The 18,405-nt window shown below is 39.6% G+C and overlaps 3 protein-coding genes across 4 annotated transcripts in view; all 3 read right to left on the reverse strand.

The window, feature by feature from the left end:
* The window catches only part of LOC135123515 (mediator of RNA polymerase II transcription subunit 1), a 188,730-nt gene that overhangs the window by 127,849 nt on the left and 42,476 nt on the right, over positions 1-18,405 (reverse strand). The window lies entirely within an intron of this gene.
* The window catches only part of LOC135123182 (mediator of RNA polymerase II transcription subunit 1-like), a 99,316-nt gene that overhangs the window by 63,178 nt on the left and 17,733 nt on the right, over positions 1-18,405 (reverse strand). The window lies entirely within an intron of this gene.
* LOC135123066 (uncharacterized) lies at positions 4,113-7,987 on the reverse strand. 2 transcript variants are annotated; one of them, XM_064047571.1, is made up of 5 exons: positions 7,154-7,987; positions 6,573-6,674; positions 6,421-6,486; positions 6,142-6,327; positions 4,113-4,729 (listed from the first exon to the last, which is right to left on the reverse strand). In XM_064047571.1, exons 1-5 carry the CDS (start codon positions 7,416-7,418, stop codon positions 4,683-4,685), a joined length of 666 nt encoding a protein of 221 aa, XP_063903641.1. In that variant the 5' UTR covers positions 7,419-7,987; the 3' UTR covers positions 4,113-4,682. The 2 variants fall into 2 exon arrangements, with proteins under 2 accessions (XP_063903641.1, XP_063903640.1); XM_064047570.1 differs by lacking the exon at positions 4,113-4,729 and having other exon boundaries at positions 5,914-6,327.

Consider the following 18,405-nt stretch of genomic DNA (forward strand, 5'->3'; position numbering starts at 1 on the left):
TCAAATGTATGTCCTTCAGTTCCCCACAACGTTATAGAGAATCTTGTTCAAACCCTAGGTTTTACTGCAGTATCGAAAATGTCATTCTTAAGAGCGAGTATTGAAGGTGACGAATTTAAGCATGTGCTAAGTTTCCGAAGGCAAATCTACATTCAGCCTGATGACTCTATTAACCTCCCTTCTTCCATGGTCATAAAGTACGATAACACGAATTACAGGATCTTTCTTAGCTATGATGATGTTTGTTTCAAGTGTAAAGTCTCAGGCCATTTTGCTAGTGACTGTCCAAACCAAACTGAACCCACTGACCAAACGGATACTTCCAACTCGTCGATTCCTCTGGATTTGGCTGTTGGTAAATCTCGTGCTTTAGACGACCAATTGGAGACTTCTAATCTGGTTACCCCCTCACCTTCGACTACCGCGAAGCGCTCTGCCCCTGATGAACCTTCGATTGAATTCATCCCCCCTGATCAACCACAGCTAAACCTTGATGACACAGACCAAAGTGTAGGGGGGAAAAAAATTAAACCTTCCGATTCAACCGAAAGCCTTACTCCAACATCTGAAATACTAGCACCCGCTGAACAACTAATTAACAATGCTCACTACCCTCTCACCTTCGAGGAGACTGTTGCCTTTCTTGAGAAGGCTGTTGGAAAACCGGATATTCTAAGTCTTATTAGGGAATATACTAATGACATTTATGGTGTTCTTATAATGCTTCACGACATTTACCCTCTTGTGTCGCACAAAAACTTGAAAAATCGATGCAAAAAAATTCAAAAGAGAATTAAAAAAGCCTTAAGTTCCCTGCCAGAGGAACATGGCACAGATCTATCCGGTCTGTTTCAGACTCCCATGACGGCCGCTTTGTAAACGTAATTTACTGCAGTATCCTACACTTTCGGTTTTTTCTTATAAGGTTTTTAAATTCTTATAACCCCTATTAAAATTCGATTCCCATTATAATAAAAATACTCTCTTCCCACAGTTCTTTAAAAATACTGTATCTGTTAAATATTTTGTTGGCAATTTAGTATACACTAATATAGCTTCCCTGATGGCAAAATATGACGACTTCTCTGTGCTGGTGCAATCTTTGAAACCGACTTTTATAATGTTGTCAGAGTCGTGGTTAAGCCCTGCGATTCCTGATACATTAGTGGCTATAAACGGTTACACTCTTTTTAGGAACGACCGGGACGGCAGAAGGGGTGGCGGTGTGTGTATCTTTGTAGAGGACTTGATTTGTTCCAGTTTCACAATTAATATCTTAAGCTCGGAAGTCGGCAATAATGAAGCACTATTTCTCAAATTATCGAACAGTAGTATCTCATTTGTGTTAGGATGTATATACAGACCCCCAGACTCTGCAATTGGTGATGATAGAAAACTCTTTACGTTTGTGTCAAAAATTGCCGATAGCTGCGACAGACTGATTATAGCGGGAGACTTTAATTTACCTGACATAACCTGGCCTCTTGATCATAACGCTAATTTTGACGCCCCTTCCCAGTTGTTGCGTGATGTACTGATAAACAGTCATCTAGAGCAAATTATTACTAAACCGACCCGTTATAGAACGAACCAAACACCGTCAACCCTCGATCTAATTATCACCTCGGACGATAAGTTACTAGCAAACTTGGATTATCTGGATCCTGTTGGTAAATCTGATCACGTGGTGTTAAAGGTTGAAGTGCAAATCTGTTTTGAAAGATGAAGGAAGATTACCTCTACTTGTAGGGTTATTACGAATTATGAGCTGGTCAACAGAGATCTGTTCAACACTGACTGGTCCACCATTCTTGTGGAACCATCTGTAGAAGACAATTGGACTAGATTTAAGAAACAGCTTAATTCTGTGGTGACCAAACACACAGTTTCCGTAGTAAGAAAACAGTCTTCAAATAAACCATGGATCACCAAACAGATTCTCAAACTTATTAGAAAAAAGGGGGCGCTGTGGCGATGTTACAAGCGCACTGGTAGCGAGAGTGATTACAAGGCACACAGAGTGTTTTCAAACAAAGTTTCTGCTACTATAAGAGATGCCAGATGCAACTATGAGAAGCGCATTGCTGCTTTAAAAGATGTGAAATGTTTTTACAAATACGTGCGGTCTTCCTTAGTTGGGCCTGTGAAGACCCCTCACCTAAGAGACGTAAGTGGACGTGTCACTGAGGATAGTCAATTGGTCGCTAATTTGTTTGCGGACACGTTTGCTAAAGTTTTTACAATTGACACAAATTCTAATCTCCCTACTGTACAGACACCCCCAAATTCCACAACTATTACTTCCGTTGAATTCTCTGAGGCAGCAATAGCTAAAAAGATATCTAAACTGCGCATAACCAAATCTCCTGGACCAGATAGCATTACCGTGAGTCTTCTCAAAAAGTGCCAATGTTTGTGCCAACCTTTAAAGATTCTAATGGAGCAGTCATTTGAGTCGGGGACTCTTCCTCTTGAATGGAGGTCCGCGGTGGTGAAACCCATATATAAAAAGGGTGATAAGTTTGTTGCTGACAATTATAGACCTGTCAGTTTAACGTCTCACGTAGTCAAAATCGCTGATTCCATTGTTTATGATGTGTTGATAGAGTTTATGATTAACTGTAATATACTCCCTACAGAGCAACACGGATTTGTGCCTGGTAGGTCTGTTACTACAAATTTACTCTGTAGTCTTGAGGACTGGACCAAGACGCTTGATTCCGGCGAATCAACTGATGTTCTGTACTTGGACTTCTCGAAGGCCTTCGATCGAGTGCCTTTGCGACATCTTCTATTTAAACTCAACCATTTTGGCGTTCGTGGAAACCTTCTTCGCTGGATAGAGGCTTTTCTTTCTAATCGGTTGTTCAGTGTTAAAGTGGGTGACGTATTTAGTATGCAGAGAAGAGTGCTGAGTGGAGTTCCTCAGAGATCGGTACTTGGGCCCCTTCTTTTTGTGATCTATACCTCCGACATTAAATATTCTTTGAAATCCCCTTTTGTAATGTATGCGGATGACCTGAAGATCTATAATAAGAGTTGCAATTTCACTGTTCTGCAAAATGACTTAGATGTGGTTGCCAATTGGTCGTGTACATGGTTGCTGCCTATTAACTCCGCAAAATGCGTCGTGCTATATACTATAATAGTAGCCGAAATCCAAAGCATGATTATCATGTGAATGGCACGCAACTATTCAAGGTTGACGCTTATCGTGACCTGGGTGTAATGGTGTCATCCTCTCTGTTGTGGTCCGAGCACATAGCTGAAGTAGTTAAGAAGGCGAATAGAATTATATTTCTTATTAGTCGGACGTTTAGGGCTATTACAATATCGATGTTCATCAATTTATATAAAACGTCAGTTCGACCAGTTCTAGAATTTGCCAATACTGTATGGGCACCGTCTCTGAAAGGCGATATTGCATTATTGGAGGGTGTACAGCGTCGTGCCACTCGTTTGCCGTTTGGGAGAGTTCGCCCTTCATATGAAGGGAGACTGGCCCTAATGCACTTACCTTCCTTGGCTGATAGAAGGGTAAGGGGGACATGATTACAACATTTCAAGCGCTTACTAACAACAACTCAGTGATACGGTCCTTTTTTAAACTAGACATGCGTGGTCGGACTAGGGGTCATTCCTTTAAATTAGTTAAAGGTAACTTTATAACAACAGCTAGACAGATATACATTGTTAACAGGGTGTTTGGTAAGTGGAATTCTTTACAAACGGAGGTTGTGTTGAGTGACTCAGTTTTAAGTTTCAAACGTAGCTACGATCAGTATAACAAAGTGTAGGTATTAAAGATGCGCGGGCACAACAGGCTTAGGCCTCTGCCCGATCGCAGTTTCATAATAATAATAATAATAATTAAATCACAGAGACAATAATATTTATTCCTACAGGTAACACCCAATTACAGGAATAATATCAAACTAACTAAACTAATTCATGACAGCAACTAAAAAGTATAAATATTTAAAAAACAAAAATATTTATAACTAATTAAACATTAAACCAAATTTACAATGCAATTACAAATCTACAACTAGAATCTAAATTAATATCACATAAATGTGCAATTTTGTTGAATAAATTAGACATAGCCGAAACTGAAGAGCGAACTGAGATGTTTGTACGGCTAGAAATCAGTATAAAACAGAACTATATATTAAATCAATACAGTCTAATTTATTGTGAAATAAATTGTATAAAAGTTGATAATAAAAAAGAGATAACGATAATATCAAATTTGTCTTATTATCAACGGGCGGAATGATGTTTCAGACGCTCGATCCAGTGCTGCTGCGTCGATATTTTGATTACAAATATATTTTTCTTTTGGACTATATCAACATAATATAACATTTCAAGATCATAAATCTGTGTCTCCTGTGGTTGAAAAATTAATAAGGGCACCGAGTATTAGTATTTGAAGTAATATAGTAATATAGAAGTAGTTTTTTTACTAGCTGTAAACAGTCCTAGAGACGACCTTGTGGACCAGATCAAAGCGTCCCCGCTACTCGCCATAAAACACACCTTGCTTCAACTGGGGAATTGCATCCGTAAGATAAATTTCCGCATACTGCTTATTATATACGAAATGAATGTTTAATTGGTGTTAGAAGATGTTGGAAAATTGACTACACGTTTAGGTGATCATGCTTACGTTTTTATGATCAGAGGGCTTCATCGGTATTATTATCTTTCACATGTAGTAGTCCCTCTACAAAATCAAATAAACTTAAAAAAATGCCAGGAAATATGACTTGAAGTTGTTACAACAGTCAAAGATCTGCAAATCAGGCTGCGATCAATTCTTTAATTAAAGAATCAGAAGGATGAATTCAAAGGAAAAACTGAGATGTACTATGGTGGTTTTGTCATCAATAATAATTGAAGATAATTCCACTGTTGCAGAATGGGAACACATTAAAACATTCTATTTAATAGACACAAAAAAAAATGTACGAATCCGCCCAAAATTAACAGATATCATAAAATAAAGGTGTCATGGTTCAGGTGTTTAGTCAATAAGTAGGTGTCAAAATGGAGCAAAGTAAACATTTTACCCTCAGAAGCAGCAGATACAGGAGATTTACTTTTGTTCTTCGACATATTGTTTGACAGCCTAAATTGCAATGAGAAAGTTCCTTTTCTAGCAAAAGCTATAAAAAGTAACTGGTGTTACTGCTACTGATATTGTAAATGGTATGCGTTTTTATGATGCCAAAAAGCACCAATATGTTAAAGTTCTGTAGCCTTTAAATTTAGCAAAAACGGTATAACGTTTTGTACAACTCAAAGATTGTTTACTGCAGAAATTAAAGTAATTTTTACCAAGGGCACTTAACCAAGGCTGCCTAGAAACATTTTTCTCGGATTTACGTGGACATTAACGGTATAATACGTCTTCTGACGCAGCTTATTTTATGTCTGCATTTAAGATCCTATTAGTTAATAATTTTGTCCAGCCACTGCCTAGGTGCTAATTGTGAACAACTGTGTCAAAAGCAACAATCGTATACATGCCTACCTGGGATTGTAAAAAAAATGCAAATTATAACTCACTGTTATTACGTGGTACAAAAATTGATCACATTCTGATGATGGAGGTACCATTCGATGTGATTGAAGCGAAATAATGTGTAATCATGCTCCGCTACAAAAGCTTGGTAGCCATTTATATTTTATTATTGAACAATCTTTGTCAAAATATTTTTTTATACCACGACACTGTCACAAAAGTAGTATTCGTATCATGCACCAACCAATATTGCTGAGATATTAGAATTTGTCTGTATTAAATTGCAACGAATATTGCGTAGGCAAAAAACTGTTTAATTAGTGTATTGTAGATTACACTTTTGGTACAAAGATAAGAAGAAGATAATAAATTTGTACAATTCCTAAAAACACTCCATCAACTCTTATTGACCCTAGTAAGTTAACAGCGCAAACAGTAAAATTGTATGTAATATTTTTTTAGAACACTATCCTTTTGTACTAGTTTTTGTCCAGAATTTGAATATTTTTATCATAGGATGCGATAAACTAATTCAAAATGTCAGGATGTGTCCTTAAAGTCGAAAAAAACTAAAAGTAACGAAGAACTTAGAAATATGAAAAAATTAAAACCTGGAGATTGAGAAACTTTCTCTGCTTGAGCCAATCTCATCCGGAGATTGCCTATTTTCTTTCCCATCCTCATTTGTTTTACCGACCAATTCAACGCCATCGAATAAAACCTTTTGCAGCGGGGTGTCAACTGTGCTTGCCTGGTTGTATCAACACTGTGCAAAATGCCCCCTCGTTTTCTCGATGCTGCAAGACAGAAACAAACATAAGTTGATTTTTTGAATGTATGAATGAATTGATTAGTTTACAATTCTTTAAAAAATTCCTCCTGATACTTACATTTCATAGGCGGCGTTGTGCACGAATTATTTTGTGGAGGAGACAAACAAGTTTCATCTTCTACATCTGTAACAATGAAATGATGTTATAAATAATGAGATAATGAGTAGGTATTTCTAGATTCAATAAAAATGTAATTCATGTTTACTCACTTGGGATTACTGGTGATTGAATAAAATCACTAGTTACTGAGGCTGCTTCTTCAACCATTGACGTCAAATGGACGTCATCTTCCTCTTTCCCTTGTAGGACAACTGCAATACAAAAAGCTGTTCTTCAAAGTCTATTGAAAGTAATGAAAATGAACAATTTTACGCTGATATGCTTTTCGATGAAACAAAAGAAATTTCAAGGACTGCAGTACCGAGTATTCCCTCCGCTGGCAGTGAGAACACCTTGCAAACGACGAGGCAAGCTTTGGATAAAATTTTGGATTACATTCAGCGGAAGATTGTTCCATTTCTGCACCACTATGTTGCGAAGACAGACAGATAACACCCAAAAAAAACTATGCTGATAATGGTTTTTAAGAATTTGGCTGGAGGACTCCTTTTTTGTCAAACGCTTATCGAAACAACAACATTTCTTTAAAGCAATCAGTTCGTAGAGTATGTTATATCGGAAAAAAATTACGGGGTGACCCGAATTTTATGCTCGGCAGTGTATATTTTTTATCGCTCATTACTTATTACTGATGACACTTTGTAATACAATTGTAATTGTTTGTACATACCTGCTGATAAACAAATATTCGGAAAAGCATCTCTACGAAGTCCCCGTCTTGTTCCAGGAACTTTGAAATCGGTAGAAAAATGTCTATCACACACATATTTGTTATAGAGTTCGCTTGGTTCCATGGAACTAAAAAGAGGCGCGTTGACATTTTCAATCCATTTTTTCAGCAGCTGTTCCTCTTTGGGAAAACGATGCCTTTTGGACACCTTGTCATCGCAGCCCGGCACACTACATTTATTTTTGTAAATAATCGTACCCTCCATTTCGCTAATCCCTGAAAATAATTCTCTATAGGTATTGATATATTTTTAAATAATATACTAAATGACAAAACAAACCTGAATGAACACATAGAAAAAAAGTACATTTTGTTACCTTACTGGAGTCATAACTTCATCAAGTTACAACATTGTCTTCTCGTTTGCTTACAATTCGTATTAAACACACACAACATGATTAGTTGTTACCCTAACAGTATTCAGTACCTGCAAAGGTGTTTTTGCCTAAATTACTGATATGGTGATGACACCTTTCATATATACCATTGTATATATGTATTATTAGTCAAAAAAGTAGTTTTTCTATGTGTTCGGTTTCTCTTGTCAAGTATTATGATAATTATAACTTACCAAAATATACCAAATACGAGTGCAAAACTATTATCTGCTTGTAGAATATAAACTCAAGAAAGCTTAGAATTCGAAAGTTCAAGTGTTCAAAACGAAATCACAAGACGAAAAGACAAAATACCGTTCAGTAGAACTTTCTCCAAATTTGCTTGTTTAAAATGATTCATCAACCAAAATCGACATGCGTATTGCTCACTGTGCAATTTTAATTAGCAACAGCGCCCCATATCGGACGCCAGAGTAACATTTAGTAGAGACGCAAACCACTGAAATTTTGTTTGCGCTCTCTCCATAAGACTTTCTTGTCTAAAGTGTGTGGTCTGTGGTCATATGGTGAATACAATGACCGAAAACCATAGATGTTAAATTAAGTTACCTAGATACCCGACTACCTAACCCTGCGCTGCAGAGAGAAGTGAAGCTTCAAGGTCGAGTGGCCGCCATTTGTCAGAAAGGCAAAACATTGCTGTCAATGTATGATCGCTTGGTAATATATTAGGAAAATAGTGCTAAATACAGGGTGTTATTGAAATACATGGAAACAAAAAATCTGGTGAATGTAGGGAACCTAAGAAGTCAAATGAACGTTTGTTGTTTTAGTAAAATTTTGAAAGGAAAATTTAACCCCTATCCAAACATTCATTCCTCCACTGATAAATAATGGTTTCACGAAAAAATGTGAAACCTAGTAACTGAAAACTGCCGAGGTGTAACTACTGTTGCTATTAATTTATTGCTAGCAACAAATAAACAATGACAATAATTAATGAACTGACAATTAAAACTTCAAAATCATAATTTAATCGACCATAAAATGAAACAAAACGTAACGTATGCAACTAGAGCAAGTTTTCAAAATGTCCACTACCATTTCGTATACACGCTTCCGCACGTCTAATCAATGATTGTTGCCTTGTTCATGTAGAGTTCTCCACACCAGAAAAGGTGAAACTCCCACTCGGTAAGACAATCGTCTAATGCTTATACCTGGATCGTTTTCAACGACATTCAAAATTTCTTCTTCGGCATCAAGTGTCCGTTCTGTCCTTTCACGACCACGATCACTAAAACGAGGTTGAAATTTCCCATTTTCTCGTAGACGCTCAACAACGTTAGCAAATGTTTTATGATTTGGCAATCTTCGTTCGGGAAATGCTTCTTGGTATAAACGTCGAGCTTCCAAGGAGTTTCTTAAGGCTTGTCCATACATCAGAACCATGTCAGTCATTTCAGAATTAGAAAAATTCATTTTGTTCTTCCAAAAAATTGCAAAAAAGCCAGTAAATTGTGTAGTGACCCTTTCACTGAAAGTGATTATTTGGTGCGTCCTGGCACGTATTTACTGCTTAGGTATTTTTTTAATTTTAATGACTTCTGATTTATGTAAGAATTGGAAAACTATTTTAATTATTTTTCCTCAATAACGTAACATTTGTAGTATATTTTAAGTTATATGTACTTTTGTTGTATGTCAGGATTGGCAAGCTAACAATAAAATGTGCATCTGATTTCCTTAGAACAAATAAATCATATTTTACCCTTACTTTCACCATTACCGTAATACGATTCTACAGTATTTTGCCTCTTTGACAAATGGCCGCCATAGGCTTCACTTTACGCGACGCAGTTGCGCATCTAGTAGAGTATAAGGTTAAAATCTATGCCGAAACGGCAACTATGGACGAAGCGGCACAATATTGCGAACTACTGAAGTAAACTGATGGGAGTCGCAGAACGTAAAAGTGCACGTCTCTAGTAATTACATACAATTTTTAGCCTTGTAACTGAAATAAGGAATATACATATAAAAATTTTATGTAATTACTAATTACTGCGAAATATGTAGACCAATATGAATAGAACACGTTGAATATCACTGCGATGTGCGTTTGATCGGTGCCTACTTTGAAATTGTATGGATTTAAAAACGCACCAAATTGCTTGTTGGAGAAACCAATAATAAAAGAACAACACTGTTACATAATTTAAAATTTACATTTATTTAAAACATAAAAATGAATTGGCATGTTTTCTTAATTCAGCATTTCACTTATACATTTTTTCATTACCAACATTTTCTTATTCTCTTTAAAATTACCTTACCAAAATTCATGTTTTCGAAAAACATGTGAAAAAACAATTGAGGAAAACAATAAATATCCTAGCATAAAATCGATAATATTAACACGTAATGAGCATAATATAACAAACAAAGTTTTCAAATGACTATTTTAAATTTGTGTTGTGAAATAATATATCTACTTGCTAACGCTATTCAATCCCTCAAATTAATTTATAAAAGGTATCTACATTCGCCAAAGTTGCTTCTAAGTTGACAGACATAAATAACTGTACGTTAGTTAAGGTATATTGAAATTTTTCAAAATCCAGGAACAAAATATTTAATTGATTGCAAATCTGACATTTAGACATGAAATGGGACAGGGCATGGAAAATCGAATCACTTAGAAACCAAAGTTAACATCTTGAGAATTAAAAAATATATTTCACGAAAGCGCATTTTAATACTAAAAGTCAAAATAAGTTTAAATAAGAATATTTATTTTCCAAAATATAGCTCTTTTTTATTAATGGATGTACAATCATTTTCTCAAGTGTTGTGAAAACTAATTTTTCAATTTTTAAATTTAAATTAGATGCTTTCTAAAATACGCATATACACGTAGACAATGTTGAACAGAACAGTGAATAACAACATAAAATCTGCAAATAAAATTTAGTTACGTTTACTTATGCATGATTCGATACCTATTTATCTACTATTTTTCTTTTTGGTTGCTATGTTGTAAAGTCATATACGTTTCACGGTTATAACTTGTGCTTTCCTATTAAGACTAGAGATTCCCTTATTAAAAAAAGTATATTTCTTGCATAGGTATTGTTACGAAATACACCGTTACGCCGCCCCAGTACGACGCCTATGGCCGTCGAGAGCTTTCTGGACGTACGCACGGCGCTGATGGGTGAATCATCACTGCTGACGGTGTCGACGGCCTAGAGGCGGGCGCATAAAGACAGATCTGGAGCCGTCTCGAAGCAGCGTCCAGGGGAGTCGCGAAGCGGAGTCGCGATGGATGTTCGTGAAGGATCTCGATCAGAGAATATGAGTTTAAATAGAGCCGACCGTAGGTAATGGATTCATTCATCCAATGAAGACAGTCGAGAGCGCCGGAATAATTTCTGTACATATTCGTTGCTATAGATAGTGTTGTAATTCCAACTAAAGAAATAAATTTTTTGAGTTTTACCAACGCCCGATTTATTATTCGCCCGTCAATCGTAACACTGGTGTCAGGAGTGGGATTAATTGTGAAATAAATCGGGATTCGAATTTGTGTTGGTGCTACTAGGGGAGACCGGAACAAAGTGAACTTTCGAGAAAATTCTCTCGCGCGACGTCCGTCAAGACTCTAGAAGTTTCTAGAAGAAAATTTTATGCCGACTACCACAAGAGCGCAAACAGCCAACATGGAGGAACAACTGACCAAAATGGTGAAAATGTTGAGCGAAAATCAAAGAATAATGGAAGAAAATAGAAAAGAAGATCGAAGAATAATGGAAGAAAATCAAAGAATAATGGAAGAAAATAGAAAAGAAGATCGAAGAATAATGGAAGACAATCGAAGAATAATGGAAGAAAATCAAAGAATAATGGAAGAAAGTAGAAAAGAAGATCGAAGAATAATGGAAGAAAATCTAAAAGCTATGCAAACTACACTTTTGAACAGCCGAAGTGAAATCCTCCAAGTCATGCGAAATGAAGTGGACGAGGTGAGAAATGAAATGGAAAACAAGATCAAGGAGCTCGAAGAAAGGTTGCAAACACCACGACCTACAATTACGACCCCTGCAGAATTCAGTCCGGTGAGAGTTCAACCCCCTATTTTCGATGGGCAGACGTCGTGGACTACTTATAAGAAGCAATTTGAAGCTGCGGCCTTGTCGAATAGCTGGAATGACCAACAGAAAGCGACCGCTTTGGTAGTAGCACTACGAGGTGCGGCCCTGGAGATTCTACAGACATTATCAGAAGAGAACCAGAAGGACTATACCGCCTTGACGACCGCCCTTGAACTCAGATTTGGAAATGAACACCTCCGGCAAGTTTTCGTAGCGCAGCTTAAATCTAGGATTCAGAAGAGTAGTGAATCTCTTCAGGAGTTTGCGGCTGATGTTAAACGCTTGGTACACCTCGCCTATCCTGAAGCTCCGCAAGACTTCCAAGACAGACTGGCAGCAGAAACCTTCGTAAACGGCGTAAGAGATAGTGAGGTAAGAAGAGTCCTGCAAATCTCCGGGTTCAAGAAACCATCCGAGGCGCTGATTCGAGCGTTAGAAGTGGACGCCGCATACAACAGCCCACCTCGTTCCAACGTTAAGATACGAGGCATCGGGGTTGAGGGCGAAGTAAACCCTATTCAAGAGAGTCTCGACAAAATGAGCGACAACTTTGAGAAACTCGCCCGCGAAATAATTGCCGAAATCAAGACGGGCAGTTCTAGACAACATGGAGGGCGCCTAGAATGTTACAGGTGTGGGCGTCAAGGGCATATTAGGAGGGATTGCCGTGTTAGATCGCCAGCGCCGATGAGGAGATCGCAGCCGCGACCTCCTCTACATCAGGAGCAGGAAAACTAAAGGCAGTCGGTACCTCGGGGCGCGTACTGGCTGCTAAAAGAGAAGCCCCAACGACTATAATGGTTAGAAGCATCGCGGGGAGCGTCGACAGTCCGACAATCAGCGGAAAAATCAATGGACGGGAATCGAAGATCATCATCGACACAGGAGCCGAAGTGTCCGCTGCACGCAGATCCAGGTTACAAAATTGCCAGATTAAATCAGTATGTGCCGCCACGAATGTGAAGACGGTCACAGGAGAAACAACACCGGTTCTGGGTACAGCGGTGGTGAATGTAGAGCTCGGTCGACTCCGAATAAAGCATGAAGTTCTGGTGGCGGAAATCGCTGACGATTTCATTTTGGGTATGGACCTAATCAGCCGGTATGGTTTAATGATCGATCCAGAACAGAAAATTCTGCGTTTTGGAGCCGAAGAATTTGTGCTGGGACGTCCGAATGTGGAAGGTGCAACGGTCAGACTAGTGGTCTGTCAGACAACGAAGGTAGATGGTAATGCAGAAGTCATCGTCCCCGCCAGAGTAGAGACGAACCCCGGATACAGTTTGGGGATGGTGCAGCCGGCACGTGACTCGACCCACAAGCTCCTGATCGCGAGCACCCTAGTCAAAACCGATCGTGACATACCTTTACGTGTGGCAAACGTGTTTCCCAATGCAGTCAATATTAGAAAAGGGGAGATTATCGGAATGTGTGAGCCAGTCGCCCGAGTATTGAACTGCGAGGAAGAAGACGTTGAAAATGAGTCTAAGGAAGGGGATACCAAAGGCTTGGAGGTCAACTGGGACCAGCTGTCTGCTCGTGAGAGAAAACTGGCCAAAGGACTCATTCGTAGGCACCGTAATGTTTTCGCCTCAGAGGAGGAACCATTCGGGAAGACCAACATCGTAGAACACCGAATAAACACTGGTGACACGCAACCGATCCGTCAGGCTCCTCGAAGACTACCCCTAGCCAAACAAGAAGAAGCTACAAGACTCGTGGACAACATGTTGAGAGATGGGGTAATTGAAGAATCCAACAGCGCGTCGTCATCTCCAGTAGTCTTGGTCACCAAGAAGGACGGGACTACCCGATTTTGCGTCGATTACAGGAAACTGAACGACGTGACGAAGAAAGACAGTTACCCCCTTCCTCGAATAGACGATACCTTGACGACCTTATCCGGCTCGGCGTGGTTTTCAACCTTGGACTTGAAGAGTGGCTACTGGCAAGTAGGCTTGCACCCGGACGACAAAGAAAAGACTGCGTTCTCCACCGGAAGTGGCCTCTATCACTTCACCGTTATGCCCTTCGGATTATGTAATGCGCCAGCAACATTCGAGCGGCTGATGGAGATGGTGCTGAAAGGATTGACATGGAAGACTTGTCTGGTATACCTCGACGACGTCATGATTATGGCCATCTGAAGAATCTCGAGGAGGTGCTAGAACGAATGGAAAACGCTCGTTTGAAACTAAATCCCAAGAAATGCTCACTCTTCCAGAAACGAGTCGAGTTCCTGGGCCATATCGTGTCGGAGAAAGGAATAGAAACCAACCCGACGAAAGTTCTTGCTATCCGGGATTGGCCCATACCAAGAGACAAGCATGAACTACGAAGCTTCTTGGGACTCTGCACATATTACCGACGATTTGTAGAAGGGTATGCCGACATCGCAGCACCGTTACACCAACTGACGGAGCAGAAGGCGACTTTCAAGTGGAGCAGTACATGTGAGATGGCCTTTAAGAGACTGAAGACGGCTTTGTGCACCAGCCCCATTTTGGCTTACCCCAGGGACAAAGGAATGTTCGTCCTCGATACCGATGCGAGTAACTCTGGAGTTGGGGCCGTATTGTCGCAGATACAAGATGGGGAGGAAAGGGTTATCGAATATTTTAGTAAATTACATTCCAAACCAGAGAGAAATTACTGTGCCACAAGGAAGGAACTGCTAGCCATTGTCAAAGCCGTCAACCACTTCCACAAGTATCTATACGGACAGGAGTTTCTGATCAGGACCGACCACGCTGCCCTCTCGTGGCTACTACGAATAAAGAATCCCGAGGGCCAAGTAGCGCGTTGGCTGGAAAGACTACAGCAGTACCACTTTAGGATCAAACACCGAGCGGGTCGACTTCACAACAACGCTGACGCTTTGTCAAGACGTCCGTGCGGAGAGTGCAAGCACTGCGACAGAATCGACGCCGAAGAAGGGAACCTGCCCGTTCGTCGAACGATTTTTGAGCAAGATGAAGAATGGACAACGGCGCGGCTAAAGCGTGAACAAGAAGCAGACGACATAATCGGGCCAATACTAAAGTGGAAGGAGGAAGGAGTCGAACGACCCGGCTGGGCAGAATTGTCCGACCAATCTCCCAGTTTGAAGGCGTTATGGGCCCAATGGGATTCCTTGGTCATGGAAAATGGGCTCTTGAAGCGGAAGTGGGAGAGTCCTGATGGGCGTACCTCTAAGACGATGCTGGTACTCCCCAAGGTAAAGGTTTCCAAGGTCTTAGAGGAAGTTCATGCCGGAACATCTGGAGCCCACTTCGGAGTGAACAAGACTTTGTCGAAAATCCGGGAGAGGTTTTATTGGGTAGGCTATCGTGACGACGTCGAAAGTTGGTGTCGCAAGTGTACGACGTGTGCGGCCAGCCAAGGTCCTCATACCAGGGCGAGGGGAAAAATGAAGAAATATAATGTTGGGGCACCTTTCGAAAGAATCGCCATCGATGTGGCCGGTCCGTTGCCTGTAACAAACGACGGCAACAAGTTTATCCTGGTGGCTAGCGACTACTTCAGCAAGTGGCCAGATGCCTATGCCATTCCAAATCAGGAAGCCGTCACGGTCGCGAAAGTACTGGTTGACAATTGGATCAGTAGATTTGGCGTCCCCTTGGAACTTCACTCAGACCAGGGACGCAATTTCGAATCCAACGTCTTCCAAAGAGTGATGCAGCTACTGGGAATACGCAAGACCAGGACAACGCCACTACACCCACAGTCCGACGGCATGGTGGAAAGGTTCAATCGGACTATGGAGCAACATCTTTCGAAAGTGGTAGAAGAGCACCAAAGGGATTGGGACCAGCACCTCCCACTATTCCTGTTGGCCTACCGCGCAGCTATCCACGACACCACGGGTCAAACACCTGCTCACGTTGTATTTGGGAAGGAATTGCGGCTGCCCTGTGACCTAGTCTTTGGATTACCATCCGAAGAACCAATGGAAGTACGTGACTACGTGGACGAACTGAAAGAGAAGTTGGTCAACGTGCATGAACTAGTGAGGGGCCGGATCAAGATTGCCAGTGATCGAATGAAGACTCGTTACGATGTGAAAGCCAACTGTGGCGGATTCCAGGAAGGTGACTTAGTGTGGCTGTATAACCCCCGACGGAAGAAGGGACGTTGCCCAAAACTGGCTCCTGACTGGGAAGGTCCATACACTATCGTCACTAGAATAAATGACGTAGTTTATCGGATCCAACGTGGACCGAAGACGAAGATGAAGATCGTTCATCTCGATCGACTAAAACGGTACGAAGGAAACAACGAAGACGCTTCCGATCGGGACGATCGGATTTGAAGAGGGGGGCAGTGTTACGAAATACACCGTTACGCCGCCCCAGTACGACGCCTATGGCCGTCGAGAGCTTTCTGGACGTACGCACGGCGCTGATGGGTGAATCATCACTGCTGACGGTGTCGACGGCCTAGAGGCGGGCGCATAAAGACAGATCTGGAGCCGTCTCGAAGCAGCGTCCAGGGGAGTCGCGAAGCGGAGTCGCGATGGATGTTCGTGAAGGATCTCGATCAGAGAATATGAGTTTAAATAGAGGCGACCGTAGGTAATGGATTCATTCATCCAGTGAAGACAGTCGAGAGCGCCGGAATAATTTCTGTACATATTCGTTGCTATAGATAGTGTTGTAATTCCAACTAAAGAAATAAATTTTTTGAGTTTTACCAACGCCCGATTTATTATTCGCCCGTCAATCGTAACACTGGTGTCAGGAGTGGGATTAATTGTGAAATAAATCGGGATTCGAATTTGTGTTGGTGCTACTAGGGGAGACCGGAACAAAGTGAACTTTCGAGAAAATTCTCTCGCGCGACGTCCGTCAAGACTCTAGAAGTTTCTAGAAGAAAATTTTATGCCGACTACCACAAGAGCGCAAACAGCCAACATGGAGGAACAACTGACCAAAATGATGAAAATGTTGAGCGAAAATCAAAGAATAATGGAAGAAAATAGAAAAGAAGATCGAAGAATAATGGAAGAAAATCAAAGAATAATGGAAGAAAATAGAAAAGAAGATCGAAGAATAATGGAAGACAATCGAAGAATAATGGAAGAAAATCAAAGAATAATGGAAGAAAGTAGAAAAGAAGATCGAAGAATAATGGAAGAAAATCTAAAAGCTATGCAAACTACACTTTTGAACAGCCGAAGTGAAATCCTCCAAGTCATGCGAAATGAAGTGGACGAGGTGAGAAATGAAATGGAAAACAAGATCAAGGAGCTCGAAGAAAGGTTGCAAACACCACGACCTACAATTACGACCCCTGCAACGCCCGATTTATTATTCGCCCGTCAATCGTAACAGTATTTATTTGTTTGATTATACTTTGTCCATAATTAGCTAAAACTGAATACGTAAGTTGAAATAGACATACAAATTTGCTGAGAATGTTCTTTTTTTAATTTTATACGCAAGACTAATCGTTGATTATATTTTTATCGCCTGCACTTCAAGTTAAAAATTATTTCGCAATTTTTCGATTACACCAATTTGTGATACGTCAAGTATACCCCGATCTGTTTTGAAAAATAATTATTAACGTGCATTTGTTTTTGTGTACGTCATTCAACTTTTTTTTAATCACTTTCTATCAACCCACTTTTTAGAGATTCTTGCAAATATCTTTCTTCTGAATTCATTATGTATCATAATGTAATATTTTCAGGCATGAATAATGTTCGCAATAAAATTTTATATTGAATTATTTTCGTGTGGAAGAAATTTAATTTTCAAAATGAAATATTTCTGTACATTAACAGAAAAGTTACCAAAAATTTTCAAACTTGGTATCAAAAATGTTAGTATAAAGCAACTACATTTTTAGACGTAAATAATTGCGTCAATAAATTCATCGTTATACAGCTGCGTTTTCAGAAAAAAATTTACAAGGATCTCTAAAAATATACAGGTTGTATTTAAAAATGTTTTCTTACTTTTCTGTCACTCCGGACAGAAATCTTGTCTGATCTTTACGTCACATCAGTTGTGCCATTGTTTAACTACAAATTACTGTCTCTGGAAGTTCTGCGAGGACTTAACAATCTGTGTGTAATCATTTAAATATTTTTGAGAACTACCTACCTGGAAGGTCGGATCGAGAAAGATTATTATGCAAAACCTATACCTATGATGTTTCTAATAACCAGGCATGGGTTATCAACATTGTGGTTCTAATTAAAATTTATTTACATTGACCTATACGTAACTCATTGTTTAGTAAAAAAAAATTCTCATTTGGTCAATCTGATTATGAGTACCTAATAAAAAAACTGACACCTTAAACCTTCTTCGCTTACTTAATAAGTCGTCGTCTTAGGGATGTTAGGGGCTTTATCTTCTAGAAGGTCTAACTAGTGTGGCGCCTCGACGTTATTTACTAAGAAAGTTTAACCTTCCGTAAAATTGTAAGAGTGGTACGTGTCAAAATTTGCAATTAGTGTCATTGCTTTACAGAAATCCGTCCATATCCCTCTGAAAAATTAGTTTTAGTTAATGCTTTACGAAATTCAGACATTTCTTTTTTCACATTCCACCATCAACCCGTAGTGTTTTTTATTTGTATGAATACATATTTGCTTGTTTGTGAAAATATCCCTTTACGGTTCATGTATATACGTATTTTTAGAGGATACATCAACAGTATTTCTATTTTCGGATAATGAAGACGATGC

The sequence above is a fragment of the Zophobas morio genome, unplaced genomic scaffold (genome assembly GCF_036711695.1).
Source record: "Zophobas morio isolate AGI-343-1 ecotype UQ-CSIRO unplaced genomic scaffold, CSIRO_AGI_Zmor_V1 ptg000006l, whole genome shotgun sequence".
In the NCBI taxonomy this organism is placed as follows: Eukaryota; Metazoa; Arthropoda; class Insecta; order Coleoptera; family Tenebrionidae; genus Zophobas; species Zophobas morio.